The sequence below is a fragment of the Anomaloglossus baeobatrachus genome, chromosome 11, assembly GCF_048569485.1.
Source record: "Anomaloglossus baeobatrachus isolate aAnoBae1 chromosome 11, aAnoBae1.hap1, whole genome shotgun sequence".
Classification (NCBI taxonomy): Eukaryota; Metazoa; Chordata; class Amphibia; order Anura; family Aromobatidae; genus Anomaloglossus; species Anomaloglossus baeobatrachus.
The window spans coordinates 6,414,161-6,433,797 of NC_134363.1; the positions used below are offsets into that span (position 1 = coordinate 6,414,161).

At 48.7% G+C, this 19,637-nt stretch overlaps 1 protein-coding gene across 1 annotated transcript; it reads right to left on the reverse strand.

Annotated features, from left to right (window-relative positions):
- Positions 1–6,169: 6,169 nt before the first annotated feature.
- C1QC (complement C1q C chain) lies at positions 6,170–19,351 on the reverse strand. The gene is made up of 3 exons (XM_075328146.1): positions 19,265–19,351; positions 17,507–17,675; positions 6,170–9,008 (listed from the first exon to the last, which is right to left on the reverse strand). Exons 2-3 carry the CDS (start codon positions 17,661–17,663, stop codon positions 8,452–8,454), a joined length of 714 nt encoding a protein of 237 aa, XP_075184261.1. The 5' UTR covers positions 17,664–17,675; positions 19,265–19,351; the 3' UTR covers positions 6,170–8,451.
- Positions 19,352–19,637: the final 286 nt, after the last annotated feature.

A 19,637-nucleotide genomic window follows, 5' to 3' on the forward strand; every position in this document is an offset into this window, starting at 1 on the left:
CACAGCCACTGCGACCGTGGATCGGGCCTGCTCCTCCTCCGTTCCTGACCAAGTCGCCGGTTCAGGCAGACCTACCTGGCTTCCTGACACCCCGGTTGTGGGGGAACCCTGCACCGAGATCTTACCTGGGAGCACTTCCACTCCTGGACCGGCCCCAATCTCACCTGCCAGTTCCCCCCCTGCAGCAACAGAACCCCGCTGTGAAATCTCTGGGGACCCCACATTTGCTGTGGTAGCCCCCACCCCACACACTGGTTCTCCCCCTGCAGCACCCTGCTCTCTGCTTATCCTTGCAGAGGGCAACAGATCCCAGCTCACTTGCTGATCCCTTGTAGAGGCATTGTCACACCTTTCTCTGACCCCCTCCCCTGTCACAGCTGCAGCTGTGTGTGTGTCTATGCAAGCAGAAAAATCAGAGTTCACTCCCTCCTCCCTTACATCATTCATAGAGAACACATTAACATTGTCCGGAGGCATGTCAGTACTGGCTGAAGGTTCAGCCCTTGGGGGGGGGGCCCAAACTGGGAGGTTATCTGCCCCAAATCTGTCCCAAGTAGCACGTTTGCGGGGATCCGATCAGTTACCCCCACCTCCCTCGTCCTGCGCCCCAGTCCAAATAAAAGCTGGCGACGGGCAGCGCCGGGTCAATGCCTCCAATTCCGGAGACAGCGAGGGTTTTTCCAGGTACCAAGTCTTGGGGGGACACCATCTCAGGCCGTACCAGAGTCACCTCAGTGGCGCAGTCTCGCAGTCCCATGGTCACAGATCGGCCGACGGTGACAGGTTGAAAGTTGTCCAGGGACCTACCACCCACACAATACACCTTGGGCGGCCCTTGGGATGGGGACGGGGCCTTGGGACACTGAGGGCACATGGCCTTGAAGTGTCCAGGTTGGTTGAACTGGTGGCAGCGCCTTGGTTCTGCCACGGGCCTGGAGAGAGGAGTTGAGGGGGACACCCCCTGCAGTCTAGGGGCAGGTGGGGCAGTCGCATCATTCATCTTACCCCCTCTCCAGGTGCTGCTGGCGGCCGCTCTCCTGGCCTCAGGGGCCCGATTGTTGGTGTAGTCATCTGCCAGGGCAGCTGTAGCCATGGACCCCTTTGGCTTCTGGTCTCGGATGAACTGGCGGAGATCCTCAGGGCAGTTCCACAAGAGTTGCTCCGTGATGAACAAGTCCAGGATCTCCGGTCCGGTGGTAAGCTGCAGGCCTTGGGTCCAGTGGTCGGCAGCTCGGGCAACTGCCCGCCGCTGGTCAGCCCAGGAGTCCTTTGGTCCCTTCTGTAGGCTCCGGAACTTCTTGCGGTAGGACTCCGGAGTGAGGTTGTACTGTTGGATCAGGGCCAGCTTGATGGTGTCATAGCCCTGATCTGCCTCAGCAGGCAAGTTCCCAAGGATATCCAGGGCCTTACCCCTTAAATGGGGGGTCAGGTATTTGGCCCACTGATCCTTGTCCAGATGGTGCTGCAGGCAAGTCCGTTCAAAAGCAGTCAGGAAAGAGTCCAAGTCTCCATCCTTCTCCAGCACTGGGAAGTCCTCAACACGGACCTTTGGAAGTTTGGTGTCTTGAAGGTCACATGTGGCTGATGAGGGCCGGAGCTGAGCTAGCTTCAGCTGGTGGTCACGCTCTGCCTGTTGCCGTCGCTCTTCACACACTGCTTGCCGCTCCACAGCTTCACGCTCTGCCTCCCGCTCTCGCTCTGCAGCCTCACGTGCTGCCTTGCGCTCTCGCTCTGCAGCCTCACGCGCTGCCTTGCGCTCTCGCTCTGCAGCCTCACGCGCTGCCTTGCGGTCTGCCATGAGGTCCTGGTAGCCCTCCCGGTCTCCGGCCTGGAGTAGAGCCATAGCCAGTTGTAGCAGGGCATCCGAGCCTTCCAGGCTCAGTGGATTGGCAGGTGGTGATCTGCAGCACGCCGCAGAGCCTGGTGATCCACTGTCCACTGCAGAGCGGAGCACTGGCATCTGGCTCGTTGAGGACACTTGAGTGGGCTCCTCCTCGCCTTGTCCATAATTGCCAGGTTGTGCACTGTCCTCTGCAGAGTGGCTCTCTGGCGTCGGGTTCCTGGAGGACTCATGAACAACCTCCTCATCGCTGCACACAACACCGTCCTCCACCTCCTCGCCTCTGGCCAGAGCATCGGCCAGTTCTTTAGCTTTGCTCCTGGTGTTCTCAGCCATTGTTGCAGACTTTGGTCACTGACACAGAACTGACACCTGATGCGCCCACACACCCTATAGTATCTGCACTCTGACACTCTAGTGTTGGTCTGGTCTGACTGCTACTGGCAGTCTTTAGTGTCTGGGAGTATGGGTCTCACACTCACACACACTATTATCTAGATCCCACCGCTTGGCACCAATATGTCACGGAACAGCCGGAGGGGGTCACTCAGAAATCCCCCGTGCTGGCCACCAATGTCACGATCGGGGAGTAACAAGCAGGAGTCACACCCCTCCTTTATACCTCCCGACCGAAAGACAGAGCACGTGACGCGCTCTCTAGCGCCCCTCTTATAGTCAGGCCAATTATGGAATTGCCCGACAATAAGCAAGGAGGCTGCTATTCTACTTATGCCGATTATTGAAGAGTTCCCGGTGAGAGTAGGGTATATATTCCCCTGACCTCCACGGACGGAATATATAAAAACCTCCCCGAATCTCACTGGCTGCCCCACAATGATCCTTGGCACAAACTCGCTGCCACCAACCGATTCACGGTAACTATTAGTCGAACACACCGACGTGGGATTCAAGATCGAGATAACAGAACAGCTCAAGATTAATTATATAATTTAATCGGCCTAAGCCACACTAGAAACTACAATATATACAATAGGGGATCTACAGAATATACAGTTATGTCAGAGTACAGTTACAGATAAAGCATGGTTTAAAAACAGGCATACAGTTCAAGCAGTTACCTTGTGCGTCTGGCCACAGGGGGCGCTGTTAGACCAGGTTTCCGAAACTGCCTCACAGGTCTTTCCCGACCAGGCCCCTGAGCAAAGAACAAGCTAAAAATGTCCGAACTGTGGTTATCAATCTGGTCAAAACCCTGTCCACTCCTACCTTAGTGACCTCAGAGGGAGCACTGCTCCACCCCTGGCTGGAGTCAGGATAATATCCAAAAAGTGGATATTGGCCATAACTTTGCCTGGGAACGTCGTAGGCGGACGCCAATGCTCTCATTGTGACAGTTATAAATTTAGCTGCAGAACGAGAGGACTCATGGCTTGTCTGCTAGTTCCCCACTGGCCGATATCACGCCTGGGGTAGTTCCCAAGGTCCCACTCCCATAAAAAAGGTGTGCCAGCGTCGTCCGCATGCGGAGACACCATTTTTATGGTTGCCATATTTATCGATCGTACGGCTTGCGAGATATTAACCATATTTTACCAGAGTCTTTCTGTCTGGTGGCTTCCATAGCCTTGTAATGAGATACAAACTCCTGTTACAGGGTCACGGCAGGGGGTCATCCTGTGTCCATTGTGCACAGCTCATCTAATCTTCATATCACAGGAGATGGCCCTTGGATGTGTTGCTGGGATGTGACACCTTCCCAGATGTTGGACATCTGAGAAGAAGAGGGGAGGGGGATGTCCTGTCAGGAGTGACTGGATCATAATTTATCGTCATCTTTGGATTTACCTCACATAGGGGTCAACACCTAGCTGCGCCACTACACCGCTCCCAGGGGCCCCACAACTTCACCGCAGCGGTGGTTTCTACGATCACCACAACCCGTGGGTGGCGTCACGAACTATCACCTCAAATCCAAATACCCCACATCCCCGCGTGTAGTGCCAACTCTCTTGCAGAGCGATGTGACCCCCGGGTCCTGAGAGGCTCGAGCCACCACCCGCAGTGCGAGCACGGATCCGAGCGGCTGGGCGGACGTAGCCGAGCCCGCGGGGCGGTACAGATGTTACCCCTGTAATGGTGGATGCTGCCCCCAAGGTGATGGTGGATGCTGCCCCAGAGTTGATGGATGTTGCCCTTGTGATGGTGGATTATGCCCCCGAGGTGATGAATGCTGCCCCTGTGATGGTGGATGATGCTCCCGAGGTGATGGACTCTGAGATAATTTGTAACTAAGGTATTCTGCCCTCCATTGCAGCTGATTTGTTCCTTTACATCTCTGACATTCGATTGCGTCTTGGCACGATCTGTTGCCCTCGTCCATATTTCGAGGCCATTGCTTACATATTATCAGTGCTGGAATATTTGTCCGTTCCATCACAGGAGCAGAGGAGATCAGAAGTGCTGATAGTCGTCAGAGGATGCAGTATCTAATGCTATTATGTATGATACTATCCACTGTGCATCTCATCCCATTACATACACTGGCTCTTGCAGTCAGGGCCGGCTCCAGGTTTTTGTGGGCCCCAGGCGGAAGAGTCCCAGTGGGCCCCATAAACACGCAGACACACACACATACACAGATACACACACGTACATATACATATTTAAAGACAAACTCACAAAATACATACAAACAGACAAATCTATACAGTCATATACACTGACATACATAGATACACATCATACATGCATACATACAGAGACACACACTGCTATGCTGCATACATACATATAGACAGACACACACATACTGCTCTGCTACATACATACATACATACAGACACACACATACTGCTCTGCATGCATACATACATATAGACAGACACACACATACTGCTCTGCTACATACATACATACAGACACACACATACTGCTCTGCATGCATACATACATATAGACAGACACACACATACTGCTCTGCTGCATGCATACATACATACAGAGACACACACACTGCTCTGCTGCATACATACATATAGACAGACACACACACACACACACACTGCTCTGCTGCATACATACATATAGACAGACACACACACACACACACTGCTCTGCTGCATATATACATACAGACAGACAAACATATACTGCTCTGCTGCATGCATACATACAGACACACACATACTGCTCTGCATGCATACATACATATAGACAGACACACACATACTGCTCTGCTACATACATACATACATACATACATACATACAGACACACACATACTGCTCTGCATGCATACATACATATAGACAGACACACACATACTGCTCTGCTGCATGCATACATACATACAGAGACACACACACTGCTCTGCTGCATACATACATATAGACAGACACACACACACACACTGCTCTGCTGCATATATACATACAGACAGACAAACATATACTGCTCTGCTGCATGCATACATACAGACACACACATACTGCTCTGCTGCATACATACATATAGACAGACACACACATACTGCTCTGCATGCATACATACATACAGACACACACATACTGCTCTGCATGCATACATACATACATACAGACACACACATACTGCTCTGCTGCATGCATACATACATACAGACACGCATACTGCTCTGCTGCATATATACATACATACATACAGACACACATACTGCTCTGCTGCATAGATACATGCATACATACAGACACGCATACTGCTCTGCTGCATATATACATACATACATACAGACACGCATACTGCTCTGCTGCATACATACATGCATACATACACGCATACTGCTTAGCATGCATACATACACACAGACACGCATATTGCTCTGCTGCATATATACATACATACATACAGACACGCATACTGCTCTGCTGCATATATACATACATACATATAGACAGACACGCATACTGCTCTGCTGCATGCATGCATACATACATACATACAAACACACACCTTGCTCTGTGGGGCCCACACACGCGGCTCTGCGGGCCACACACGCGGCTCTGCGGGCCACACACGCGGCTCTGCAGGGCCCACACAAGCGGCTCTGCAGGGCCTACACATGCAGCTCCGGGGGCCACACACGCGGCTCTGTGGGCCACACACGCGGCTCTGTGGGCCACACACGCGGCTCTGCAGGGCCCACACAAGCGGCTCTGCAGGGCCCACACATGCGGCTCCGGGGGCCACACACGCGGCTCTGTGGGCCACACACGCGGCTCTGTGGGCCACACACGCGGCTCTGCAGGGCCCACACAAGCGGCTCTGCGGGGCCCACACATGCGGCTCCGGGGCCCACACACGCACGGGGGGACAGGGAGGGGCGGGGAGGGAGTGATGTCCCACATACTGATCAGGTCACGGTGCAGATGGGGCCCACACAGCGCTGGAGGGAAGCGATGTGCTGGGGGTCGGCTGGCACTGTGACTCCTTCATCTGTGCGACCAAGCAGGACGCCGGGTGGTAGCTCCGCCCACAGATGATGCTCAATGCAGGAGAACACAGTGAACGCTGTGGTCTGCGGGCCTTAAAGGGCCGGCAGCCACAGTTTCCAGTGCCAAGGACTGCGGTCCCCGGAACTCAGCCCGGGGGCAGCAGAACTGACGAGGCCGAGTGGGCCCCCCCCCAGCTCTCCAGGGCCCCGGCATTTGCCCGGGTATGCCGCGTGCTGACGCCGGCCCTGCTTGCAGTAATGGAATGGTCTTTTTTTAGGGTCTGCATCACTTTTTGGGGTCCTCATTGCGAGGTGTCATCTTGGATGTGTAGATTTCACATGAGACTCAAAATTATGTAAATTGATGTTTTAATTATGATAAATGAGTAGAATCACAAGCCAGAAAAAATTCTGCAAATCACCACATGAGAGCTGTGCCGAGGAGCTTACAATCTATAGCACACGGGAAACAAAAAAAGCTGCAAATACTATGCCGATTCCAGTAAACCTGACCAACCCAGAAAGTGAGGACCTGAGCTGTCTGGAAGAGGAGGAAAAGGACAGAGGTCTGGGGGAGGACGAAGTAGGAGGACAGTGGGGGTCTGAAGGAGGACAGAGGAGACTGGAAGAGGAGGAAAAGGACAGAAGTCTGGAGGAGGACGGAGGAGTCTGGAGGAGGAGGAAAAGGACATATGTCTGGAGGAGGATGGAGGAGTCTGGAGAAGGAGGAGGAAAAGGACAGAGGTCTGGGGGAGGACGAAGAAGGAGGACAGTGAGGGTCTGAATTAGTATAGAGGAAACTGGAAGAGGAGGAAAAGGACAAAAGTCTGGAGGAGACATAGAAGTCAAGAGGAGGAGGAAGAAAAGAACATAGGTCTGGGGGAGGACAGAGGAGTCAAGAGAAGGAGGATGAGGAACAGGACAGAGGTCTGGAGGAGGATGAAGAAGAAGGATAGTGGGGGTCTGAAGGAGGACAGAGGAGACTGGAAGACGAGGAAAAGGATAGAGGTTTGGAGGAGATAGGAGGAGGAAGAAAAGGACAGAGGTCTGGGGGAGGACAGAGGAATTAGGAGAAGGAGGAGGAGGAACAGGACAGAGGTCTGGAGGAGGATGAAGAAGTAGGATAGTGGGGGTCTAAAGGAGGACAGAGGAGACTGGTAGAGGAGGAAAAGGACAGAGGTCTGAAGGAGGATGGAGGAGATAGGAGGAGGAAGAAAAGGACAGAAGTCTGGGGGAGGACGGAGGGAGAAGGAGGAGGAGGAACAGGACAGAGGTCTGGAGGAGGATGAAGAAGGACAGTGGGGGTCTGAAGGAGGACAGAGAAGACTGGAAAAGGACAGAGGTCTGGAGGAGGATGGAGGAGTCTGGAGGAGGAGGGCAGTGGGGGTCTGAAGGAGGACAGAGGAGTCTGGAAGAGGAGGAAAAGAACAGAGGTCTGGAGGAGAATGAAGGAGTCTGGAGGAAGAGAAGGACAGTGGTGTCTGAGGGAGGACAGAGGGGTCTGGAGTGGAGGAAAAGGACAGAGGTCTTGAGGATGGCGGTGGATTCTAGTGAAGAGTCTGGAGGAGGCGGAGAAAGAGGACAGAGACATGTGTAGGAGGAAAGACAAATAGGTATCGTGAGGAGGACTACAAATGGGTCTGCAGTGAGTGGAGGAAAAAGACAGAGCAGTCTGGAGGAGAAAGACAGAGATGCCTGGAAAAGGAGGAGGCTGGTGGAGGAAGAGGACTGAATAATTTGGAAGATGAGGAGAGAGGGCTTTGGAGTAAAGGATAGAGGAGTCTGGAGGAAAAGGTCTTAGGAATCTGGAGGAGGTGGAGAAAACAGAGGAGCCTTCAGGAAGAAGAGAGGGGAGAAGCATTTGGAGGATGGAGATAAGAGAGGTTTGGAGGGAAGGACAGATTATTCTTGAGGAGGTTACAGAAGTCTGGAGGAGGAGAGGACAGAGGAATCTGGAGGAGGACAAAGATATAAGAGTGTAGACCACGAAGCTTGGAGGAGAGGTCTGAGGCACCTAAAGAAGGATGATCCTAATGACAGATTTATGGGTGAGTCATAGAAATTATGGCTGGCTGAATCGAGACGTTCATCTTTTGTGTATGGTCAAGCTAAGCCTGCAGCCCTGCTACACTGCACTGAGCTGGGCACAATCCTGTGGTGGTGGTTTTGCTCAGATACAGTTCTAATCTGGAAACACCAGGAACCCTGAGAAGACGCTGTCATTATCCTCAATCCCCATCATACCATTGTAGTCATTGACAGACAGCCACACCTCTTCGCCCCTTTTCAGCTGGACTAGCACTCCCCCTGATGTGACCTGATGAGTATTGGACATATGGTCACAGAAGCTGACCTTCCGCTCATTGGCTGCATGTAGAGAGACACAAAGGTTGGAGGAATGTGAGGCATGGTACACAAAGTAATACCGTCCAGGGATCTGGCACACAAACGCCCCTGTGGTGGCATTATAGTCCTGGTGGTCATTGGTGATGACTCTGTTGAATATGATAGGTGTGTTCTTTGCAGGGGGTATTGCTGTTGCTCTCGCCATTGTAAAAGCTGATTGATATTGTTGCTTGTGGTTGCCCGAAATTCCTTTCTCCCCCTGGGGGCCTTGCTCGCCTTTGTCCCCAGGAGGTCCAGGTGGTCCTTTTGGTCCATTTTTTCCCATTGGACCTGGGAGCCCCGTTATCCCCTTTTCCCCTTTAAGAGTGAGCATGTTAGAGCTGGCTGGAAGACCTGAGTGATGACAAGAGCAAGAATGTGATATAACTCATATAGAAGCAGAGCAAAAGCATAAGTATCACAAGGATGAGAAGAAACCTAGGGCATGGGGTCTAGAAAAAATAAGTCTCTGATCACCGAGCGAGGACAAATACTGACATGTGAAAGAAAAAGGAGGAAAGGATAGTGTCCAAAAAGTCAAAGGACTTGAGAAAAAGGAAGTGACAGTGACCTGAAAACAAAGGAGACAAGAACCAGGAGAAGACACTGAACTGAAAACCAAAGAGAGAAGAACTAGGAGAGGGCAGTAAACTGAAAACCAAGGAGAGAAGATCCAGGAGAGAACACTAAACAGAAAATAAAGGAGAGAAGATCCATGAAGTGACAGTGACCTGAAAATGAAGGAGAGAAGAACCAGGAGAGGACACTGAACTAAAAACCAAGGAGAGAAGAACAGAAGAGCTAGGAGAGGACAGTAAACTGAAAACCAAAAAGAATATATCCAGGAAAGGACAGTGAACTCAAAAGCAAGGAGAGAAGAACTAGGAGAGGCCAGTGGCCTGAACATCATAGAGAGAAGATCCAGAAGAGGACAGTGAACTGAAAACCAAGAAGAGAACATCCAGAAGAGAACAGTGAACGCAAAAGCAAGGAGAGAAGAACTAGGAGAGAACAGTGTCCAAGAAGTGAAAGAACTTGAGAACCAGGAAGTGAAAGTGACCTGAAAACGAAGTAGAGAAGATCCAAGAGAGGCCAGTGAACTGAAAACTAAGGAGAGAAGAACTAGGAGAGAACAGTGAACAGAAAACCATAGAGAAAAGGACTAGGAGAGGACAGTGAAATGAAAACCAAGTAGAGAAGAAATAGGAGCGGACAGTAAATTGAAAACCAAAAAGAGAAGCTCCAGGAGAAGACAGTGAACTGAAAACCAAGAAGAGAAGATCCAGGATAGGACAGTATAGTCAAAAGCAATGAAAGAAGAAGTAGGAGAGGCCAGTGGCCTGAACACCATAGAGAGAAGATCCAGGAGAGGACAGTGAACTGAAAACCAAGAAGAGAAGAACCAGGAGAAGACAGTGAACTTAAAAGCAAGGGAGGAAGAACTAGAAGAGGCCAGAGGTCTGAAAACGAAGGAGAGAAGAACCAGTCCTGGAAGTCAAAGAACTTGAGAACCAGGAAATGACAGTGGTCTGAAAACAAAGGAGAGAAGAACTAGGAGAGAACAGTGAACTTAAAACCAAGGAGAGAAGAACTCGGAGAGGACAGTAAACTGAAAACCAAGAAGAGAAGATCCAGAAGAGAACAGTGAACGCAAAAGCAAGGAGAGAAGAACTAGGAGAGAACAGTGTCCAAGAAGTGAAAGAACTTGAGAACCAGGAAGTGAAAGTGACCTGAAAACGAAGTAGAGAAGATCCAAGAGAGGCCAGTGAACTGAAAACTAAGGAGAGAAGAACTAGGAGAGAACAGTGAACAGAAAACCATAGAGAAAAGGACTAGGAGAGGACAGTGAAATGAAAACCAAGTAGAGAAGAAATAGGAGCGGACAGTAAATTGAAAACCAAAAAGAGAAGCTCCAGGAGAAGACAGTGAACTGAAAACCAAGAAGAGAAGATCCAGGATAGGACAGTATAGTCAAAAGCAAGGAGAGAAGAAGTAGGAGAGGCCAGTGGCCTGAACACCATAGAGAGAAGATCCAGGAGAGGACAGTGAACTGAAAACCAAGAAGAGAAGAACCAGGAGAAGACAGTGAACTTAAAAGCAAGGGAGGAAGAACTAGAAGAGGCCAGAGGTCTGAAAACGAAGGAGAGAAGAACCAGTCCTGGAAGTCAAAGAACTTGAGAACCAGGAAATGACAGTGGTTTGAAAACAAAGGAGAGAAGAACTAGGAGAGAACAGTGAACTTAAAACCAAGGAGAGAAGAACTCGGAGAGGACAGTAAACTGAAAACCAAGAAGAGAAGATCCAGGAGAGGACAGTGAACTCAAATGCAAGGAGAGAAGAACTAGGAGAGGCTAGTGACCTGAAAACCAAGGAGAGAAGAACCAGGAAAGGACAATAAACTGAAAACCATGGAGAGAAAAACCAGGAGAGGACAGTAAACTGAAAACCAAGGAGAGAAGATCCAGGAAAGGCCAGTGAACTGAAATCCAAGGAGAGAAAAAACTAGGACAGGACAGTGAACTGAAAAGCAAGGAGAGAAGAACCTAGGAGAAGACAATGATCTGAAAACCAAAAAGAGAAGAACCAGGAGAGGGCACTGAACTGAAAACCAAGGAGAGAAGAACTGTGAACTGAAGAGGAAGGAGAGAAGAACTAGGAAAGGCCAGTGGCCTGTAAACCACATACAGAAGAACTAGCAGAGGACACTGAACTGAAAACCATAGAGAGAAGAACCAGGAGAGGACAATGAACTGAAAACCAAGGAGAGAAGATTCAGGAAAAGCCAGTGAACTTAAAACCAAGGAGAGAAGATCCAGGAAAGGCAAGTGAACTGAAAACCAAGGAGAGAAAAACTAGCAGAGGATAGTGAACTGAAAATCAAGAAGAGAATATCCAGGAGTGGACAGTGAACTCAAAAGCAAGGAGAGAAGAACTAGGAGAGGCCAGTGGCCTGAAAACCATAGACAGAAGAACCAGGAGAGGACATTGAGCTGAAAAGCAAGGAGAGCAGAACTAGGAGAGGACAGTAAACTGAAAACCATAGAGAGAAGATCCAGGAAAACCCAGTGAACTGAAAACCAAGGAGAGAAAAATTAGGAGAGGACAGTGAACTGAAAACCAAGAAGAGAAGATCCAGGAGAGGATAGTGAACTCAAAAGCAAGGAGTGAAGAACTAGGAGAGGTCAGTGGCCTGAAAATCATAGAGAGAAGAACCAGGAGAGGACAATGAACTGAAATCCAAAGAGATAAGAACCAGGAGAGGACAGTGAACTGAAAAGCAAGAAGAAAAGAACCAGGGATGACAGAAAATTGCAAACAGAAACAGGAAGAAACAGAGAAGAAACAGGAGATGACAATGAACTGAAAAGCAAGGAGAGAAAAATTAGGAGAGCACAGTGAACTGAAAAACAGAGAAGTACCAAGACAGGACAGTGAACTGAAATGAAAGGAGAGAAGAACTAGGAGAGGCCAGTGGCCTGAAAACTATAGAGAGAAGAACCAGGAGAGGACAGTGTCACTCTAGGTACGGGGAAGTACCAAGCGAAAGTTGAAAGGAAAGAGAAGAGAAACCCTGTGTCTAGGGAAGAGGACGATGGTGACCCCGGGCCAAACCTACTTCTGCTCCCTGGGATCCCTCACCACCCTAGATAGGTTCTGCACCTATGCACCAAGCATGATACCTGACCCTAAGTGTCCCTAGTGCTGGGCCCTAATTAGGGAATGGATGGGATGAGATCTTCATCAAACCCACTAAACAACATAGAAGACCTAAGGAAGCCACACAGGGGAAAGTGCATGAACTACTTATCCACAGATGACTCAGGTAGAAAATTCAGCAAAGTTATAGTAACAATACCACAGAAGAGTACAAGTCTCCTACTTGCAAGCAGAGCTGAATAAACTGAATAATATCACCAGCACAAATTCAGGGAAGATGGGAGTATAAGGACAAAGGGAACACTAATAATTATCAGCTGGCTGGAAAGAGCGCTCCCATGGGTCCTACAGGGGAATAGCTGAAAATCCAGCAGGAAAGCTACCAAGTACAATGAATGCTAACAGCAGGAACAACAGAAAGTAAGGGAGCATTTTGCGCAATTGAAAGCTGTGACCTTCTATTGCCAGAAACCACATAACTGTGTCACCCATTACACACCAGAAGAGGACAGTAAATTGAAAACCAAGGAGAAAAGAACCAGGAGAGGCCAATGGTCTGAAAACCATAGAGAGAAAAACCAGGAGAGGACAGTGATAAAAAGAAGAACCAGGAGAAGATAGTGACCTGAAAAACAAGAATAAAAGAACCAGGAAAGGACAGCGACCTGAAAACCATAAAAAGAACAACCAGGAGAGGACAGTGATCTGAAAACCAAGAAGAGAAGAACAAAGGCAGGACAGTGACCTTAAAACCAAGGAGAAAATAACCAAGAGCAAGGGTATGAAAGCCAAAGAGAGAAGAACTAGGAGAGGACAGTAATCTGAAAACCATAAAAAGAAGAACCAGGATAGGACAGTATAGTCAAAAGCAATGAAAGAAGAAGTAGGAGAGGCCAGTGGCCTGAACACCATAGAGAGAAGATCCAGGAGAGGACAGTGAACTGAAAACCAAGAAGAGAAGAACCAGGAGAAGACAGTGAACTTAAAAGCAAGGGAGGAAGAACTAGAAGAGGCCAGAGGTCTGAAAACGAAGGAGAGAAGAACCAGTCCTGGAAGTCAAAGAACTTGAGAACCAGGAAATGACAGTGGTCTGAAAACAAAGGAGAGAAGAACTAGGAGAGAACAGTGAACTTAAAACCAAGGAGAGAAGAACTCGGAGAGGACAGTAAACTGAAAACCAAGAAGAGAAGATCCAGAAGAGAACAGTGAACGCAAAAGCAAGGAGAGAAGAACTAGGAGAGAACAGTGTCCAAGAAGTGAAAGAACTTGAGAACCAGGAAGTGAAAGTGACCTGAAAACGAAGTAGAGAAGATCCAAGAGAGGCCAGTGAACTGAAAACTAAGGAGAGAAGAACTAGGAGAGAACAGTGAACAGAAAACCATAGAGAAAAGGACTAGGAGAGGACAGTGAAATGAAAACCAAGTAGAGAAGAAATAGGAGCGGACAGTAAATTGAAAACCAAAAAGAGAAGCTCCAGGAGAAGACAGTGAACTGAAAACCAAGAAGAGAAGATCCAGGATAGAACAGTATAGTCAAAAGCAAGGAGAGAAGAAGTAGGAGAGGCCAGTGGCCTGAACACCATAGAGAGAAGATCCAGGAGAGGACAGTGAACTGAAAACCAAGAAGAGAAGAACCAGGAGAAGACAGTGAACTTAAAAGCAAGGGAGGAAGAACTAGAAGAGGCCAGAGGTCTGAAAACGAAGGAGAGAAGAACCAGTCCTGGAAGTCAAAGAACTTGAGAACCAGGAAATGACAGTGGTCTGAAAACAAAGGAGAGAAGAACTAGGAGAGAACAGTGAACTTAAAACCAAGGAGAGAAGAACTCGGAGAGGACAGTAAACTGAAAACCAAGAAGAGAAGATCCAGGAGAGGACAGTGAACTCAAATGCAAGGAGAGAAGAACTAGGAGAGGCTAGTGACCTGAAAACCAAGGAGAGAAGAACCAGGAAAGGACAATAAACTGAAAACCATGGAGAGAAAAACCAGGAGAGGACAGTAAACTGAAAACCAAGGAGAGAAGATCCAGGAAAGGCCAGTGAACTGAAATCCAAGGAGAGAAAAAACTAGGACAGGACAGTGAACTGAAAAGCAAGGAGAGAAGAACCTAGGAGAAGACAATGATCTGAAAACCAAAAAGAGAAGAACCAGGAGAGGGCACTGAACTGAAAACCAAGGAGAGAAGAACTGTGAACTGAAGAGGAAGGAGAGAAGAACTAGGAAAGGCCAGTGGCCTGTAAACCACATACAGAAGAACTAGCAGAGGACACTGAACTGAAAACCATAGAGAGAAGAACCAGGAGAGGACAATGAACTGAAAACCAAGGAGAGAAGATTCAGGAAAAGCCAGTGAACTTAAAACCAAGGAGAGAAGATCCAGGAAAGGCAAGTGAACTGAAAACCAAGGAGAGAAAAACTAGCAGAGGATAGTGAACTGAAAATCAAGAAGAGAATATCCAGGAGTGGACAGTGAACTCAAAAGCAAGGAGAGAAGAACTAGGAGAGGCCAGTGGCCTGAAAACCATAGACAGAAGAACCAGGAGAGGACATTGAGCTGAAAAGCAAGGAGAGCAGAACTAGGAGAGGACAGTAAACTGAAAACCATAGAGAGAAGATCCAGGAAAACCCAGTGAACTGAAAACCAAGGAGAGAAAAATTAGGAGAGGACAGTGAACTGAAAACCAAGAAGAGAAGATCCAGGAGAGGATAGTGAACTCAAAAGCAAGGAGTGAAGAACTAGGAGAGGTCAGTGGCCTGAAAATCATAGAGAGAAGAACCAGGAGAGGACAATGAACTGAAATCCAAAGAGATAAGAACCAGGAGAGGACAGTGAACTGAAAAGCAAGAAGAAAAGAACCAGGGATGACAGAAAATTGCAAACAGAAACAGGAAGAAACAGAGAAGAAACAGGAGATGACAATGAACTGAAAAGCAAGGAGAGAAAAATTAGGAGAGCACAGTGAACTGAAAAACAGAGAAGTACCAAGACAGGACAGTGAACTGAAATGAAAGGAGAGAAGAACTAGGAGAGGCCAGTGGCCTGAAAACTATAGAGAGAAGAACCAGGAGTGGACAGTGGCCTGAAAACCAAGGAGAAAAGAACCAGGAAAGACCAATGATCTGAAAACCATAGAGAGAAGAACCAAAAGAGGACAGTCACCTGAATACCAAGCAGAAAAGAACCAGGAGGAGACAATTTCCAATAAAAGAAGAACCAGGAAAGGACAGTGACTTGAATACAAAGGAGAGAGTAACCAGGAGAGGACAGGGGCATGAAAACCATAAAGAAAAGAACCAAGACAGGACAGTGAACTGAAAACCAAGGAGAAAAGAATCAGGAGAGGACAGTAAACTAAGAACCAAGGTGAGAAGAACCAGGAGAGGCCAGAGGTCTGAAAACCATAGAGAGAAGAACCAGATGAGGACAGTCACCTGAAAACAAATGAGAAAAGAACAAGGAGAAGGCAGTGGCCTGAAAAACAATGAGAGAAAAACCAAGAGGGGACAGTGTCATATAAGTCAAAGGTGTTGAGATCCAGAAAGTGACCATGACCTAGAAACTAAGGAGAGAAGAACCAGGAGAGGCCAGTGGCCTGAAAAACGAAGGATAGAAGAATCAGGAAGGGACAGTGCCCGGAAAACCAAAGAGAAAAGATCTCAGACAGGACAGTGATCTGAAATTTTAGAAGAGAAGAACCAGGAGAGGACAGTGTCACTCTAGGTACGGGGAAGTACCAAGCGAAAGTTGAAAGGAAAGAGAAGAGAAACCCTGTGTCTAGGGAAGAGGACGATGGTGACCCCGGGCCAAACCTACTTCTGCTCCCTGGGATCCCTCACCACCCTAGATAGGTTCTGCACCTATGCACCAAGCATGATACCTGACCCTAAGTGTCCCTAGTGCTGGGCCCTAATTAGGGAATGGATGGGATGAGATCTTCATCAAACCCACTAAACAACATAGAAGACCTAAGGAAGCCACACAGGGGAAAGTGCATGAACTACTTATCCACAGATGACTCAGGTAGAAAATTCAGCAAAGTTATAGTAACAATACCACAGAAGAGTACAAGTCTCCTACTTGCAAGCAGAGCTGAATAAACTGAATAATATCACCAGCACAAATTCAGGGAAGATGGGAGTATAAGGACAAAGGGAACACTAATAATTATCAGCTGGCTGGAAAGAGCGCTCCCATGGGTCCTACAGGGGAATAGCTGAAAATCCAGCAGGAAAGCTACCAAGTACAATGAATGCTAACAGCAGGAACAACAGAAAGTAAGGGAGCATTTTGCGCAATTGAAAGCTGTGACCTTCTATTGCCAGAAACCACATAACTGTGTCACCCATTACACACCAGAAGAGGACAGTAAATTGAAAACCAAGGAGAAAAGAACCAGGAGAGGCCAATGGTCTGAAAACCATAGAGAGAAAAACCAGGAGAGGACAGTGATAAAAAGAAGAACCAGGAGAAGATAGTGACCTGAAAAACAAGAATAAAAGAACCAGGAAAGGACAGCGACCTGAAAACCATAAAAAGAACAACCAGGAGAGGACAGTGATCTGAAAACCAAGAAGAGAAGAACAAAGGCAGGACAGTGACCTTAAAACCAAGGAGAAAATAACCAAGAGCAAGGGTATGAAAGCCAAAGAGAGAAGAACTAGGAGAGGACAGTAATCTGAAAACCATAAAAAGAAGAACCAGGAGAAGATAGTGACCTGAAAAAAAAGAATAAAAGAACCAGGAAAGGACAATGATCTGAAAACCACAGAGAGAAGAGCCAGGGGAGAACAGTGGCCTGAAAATCAAGGTGAGAAGAACCTGGAGAGGACAGGGACCTGAAAACAAAGGAGAAAAGACCTAGGAGAGGACAGTGGCCTGAAAACTATAAAGAGAAAAACCAGGAGAAGACAGTGGCCAAAATATCAAGAAGAGAAGAATCAGCAGAGGACTGTGACCTGAAAACCAGGGAGAGAAGAACCAGGAGAGGACAATGACCTGTAAGCAAGGGAGGAGCACCAGGAGAGGACAGGGATCTGTAAACCATAACTAGTTCACAATGATTTAATCACAGTAATTTGACCTCTTTCTTTTCATGAACGTGGATCTGAGAGGACATCTCAGCAGATAGCACTCGGCCTATACAACAAATCAGATTTAAGAAGAATATTAAGGAATAATATGTGGAAAAGGAATTTACCTGTCTCTCCTTTTGCTCCTTTATGCCCGTCCCGTCCGTCTCTGCCTGGGATTCCTGGTATTCCTGGCAAACCCGGCATCGCTAAGGAGCATGGAGAATCTGAACTCTCCACCCAAGTGAACAAAATCAGGACAATGACCCCAGTTTCACACAACATAATTGAGGTTCTCTACAAGAATAGACAATCAAAGTTATAGACAAATAAAATGATGGAACCAATATGTCTACTCTCCACAACACACTCATATCTCAGCAGTCCCATTCTATGGTTCCTTTACCATTTCCCATTATATTTGGTGCAGTCACTGGAGGAAGGTGCAGTCACCGGAGAAAAGTGCAGTCACCGGAGGAAGGTGCAGTCACCGGAGGAAGGTGCAGTCAATAGAGGAACCTTTGTCACTGGAGGAAGGTGCATTGTCACTGGAGGAAGGTGCAGTCACTGGAGGAAGGTGCAGTCACTGGAGGAAGGTGCATTGTCACTGGAGGAAGGTGCAGTCACTGGAGGAAGGTGCAGTCACTGGAGGAAGGTGCAGTCACTGGAGGAAGGTACAGTCACTAGAGGAAGCATTGTCACTGGAGGAAGGTGCAGTCACTGGAGGAAGGTGCAGTCACTGGAGGAAGGTGCAGTCACTGGAGGAAGGTGCAGTCACTGGAGGAAGGTGCAGTCACTGGAGGAAGGTGCAGTCACTGGTGGATGGTGCAGTCACTGGAGGAAGGTGCAGTCACTGGAGGAGGTACAGTCACTGGAGGAAGGTGCAGTCACCGGAGGAAGGTGCAGTCAGTGGAGGAAGGTATAGTCACTGGAGGAAGGTTCAGTCAGTGGAGGAAGGTATAGTCACTGGAGGAAGGTGCAGTCACCGGAGGAAGGTGCAGTCGCCGGAGGAAGGTGCAGTCACTAGAGGAAGCATTGTCACTGGAGGAAGGTGCAGTCACTGGAGGAAGGTGCAGTGACTGGAGGAAGGTGCAGTCACTGGAGGAAGGTGCAGTCACTGGAGGAAGATGCAGTCACTGGAGGAGGTACAGTCACCGGAGGAAGGTGCAGTCACTGGAGGAAGGTACAGTCACTGGAGGAAGCATTGTCACTGGAGGAAGGTGCAGTCACTGGAGGAGGTACAGTCACTGGAGGAAGGTGCAGTCACTGGAGGAAGGTGCAGTCACTGGAGGATGGTGCAGTCACTGGAGGAAGGTGCAGTCACCGGAGGAAGGTGCAGTCACTAGAGGAAGGTGCAGTCAGTGGAGGAGGTACAGTCACTGGAGGAGGTGCAGTCACTGGAGGAAGGTGCAGTCACTGGAGGAAGGTGCAGTCACTAGAGGAGGTACAGTCACTGGAGGAAGGTGCAGTCAGTGGAGGAAGGTGCAGTCAGTGGAGGAGGTACAGTCACTGGAGGAGGTGCAGTCACTGGAGGAAGGTGCAGTCACTAGAGGAGGTACAGTCACTGGAGGAGGTGCAGTCACTGGAGGAAGGTGCAGTCACTGGAGGAAGGTGCAGTCACTGGAGGAAGGTGCAGTCACTGGAGGAAGGTGCAGTCACCGGAGGAAGGTACAGTCACTAGAGGAGGTACAGTCACTGGAGGAGGTGCAGTCACTGGAGGAAGGTGCAGTCACTGGAGGAAGGTACAGTCACTGGAGGAAGAGGTACAGTCACTGGAGGAAGGTGCAAACACTTCAGTGTCAGAAGGTGTACACACCCTATTACCCCTTCATTGTGTGTTACATGGCAGCCCTCATTCCCATATGTCCCCAATGTTACGCACTGACCTCTGGCTCTGGTCACCTTTGTAGATTGCGCTTTCTTCAGTGACCGGTAATCTCTGCCAGAGAAGACAATACTGCAGGTCGCATCCTCTTTCCGCCTCCATTGCCAGTGCTGACTCCGGAACTTTCTCTTCTGCTTTCTCCATCTGTGAATGGAACCACAAGTTCCATTTCTTGTAGTAGAAAAGAGGAAAATGCTGAATATGAAGAGTGTTCACTTCCAGAAAGTTTGATAGAGAAGCTGGCAGACCCCGTGCTCCTGCCCACGATGCAATAATATCCAGATGGTGTCCTGCAGACACAGACATACTGTATCTATACACTGTAGCTATGCATCATGGCCTCTGTGCCCACATGGGAATACCGCTCTTTGGCC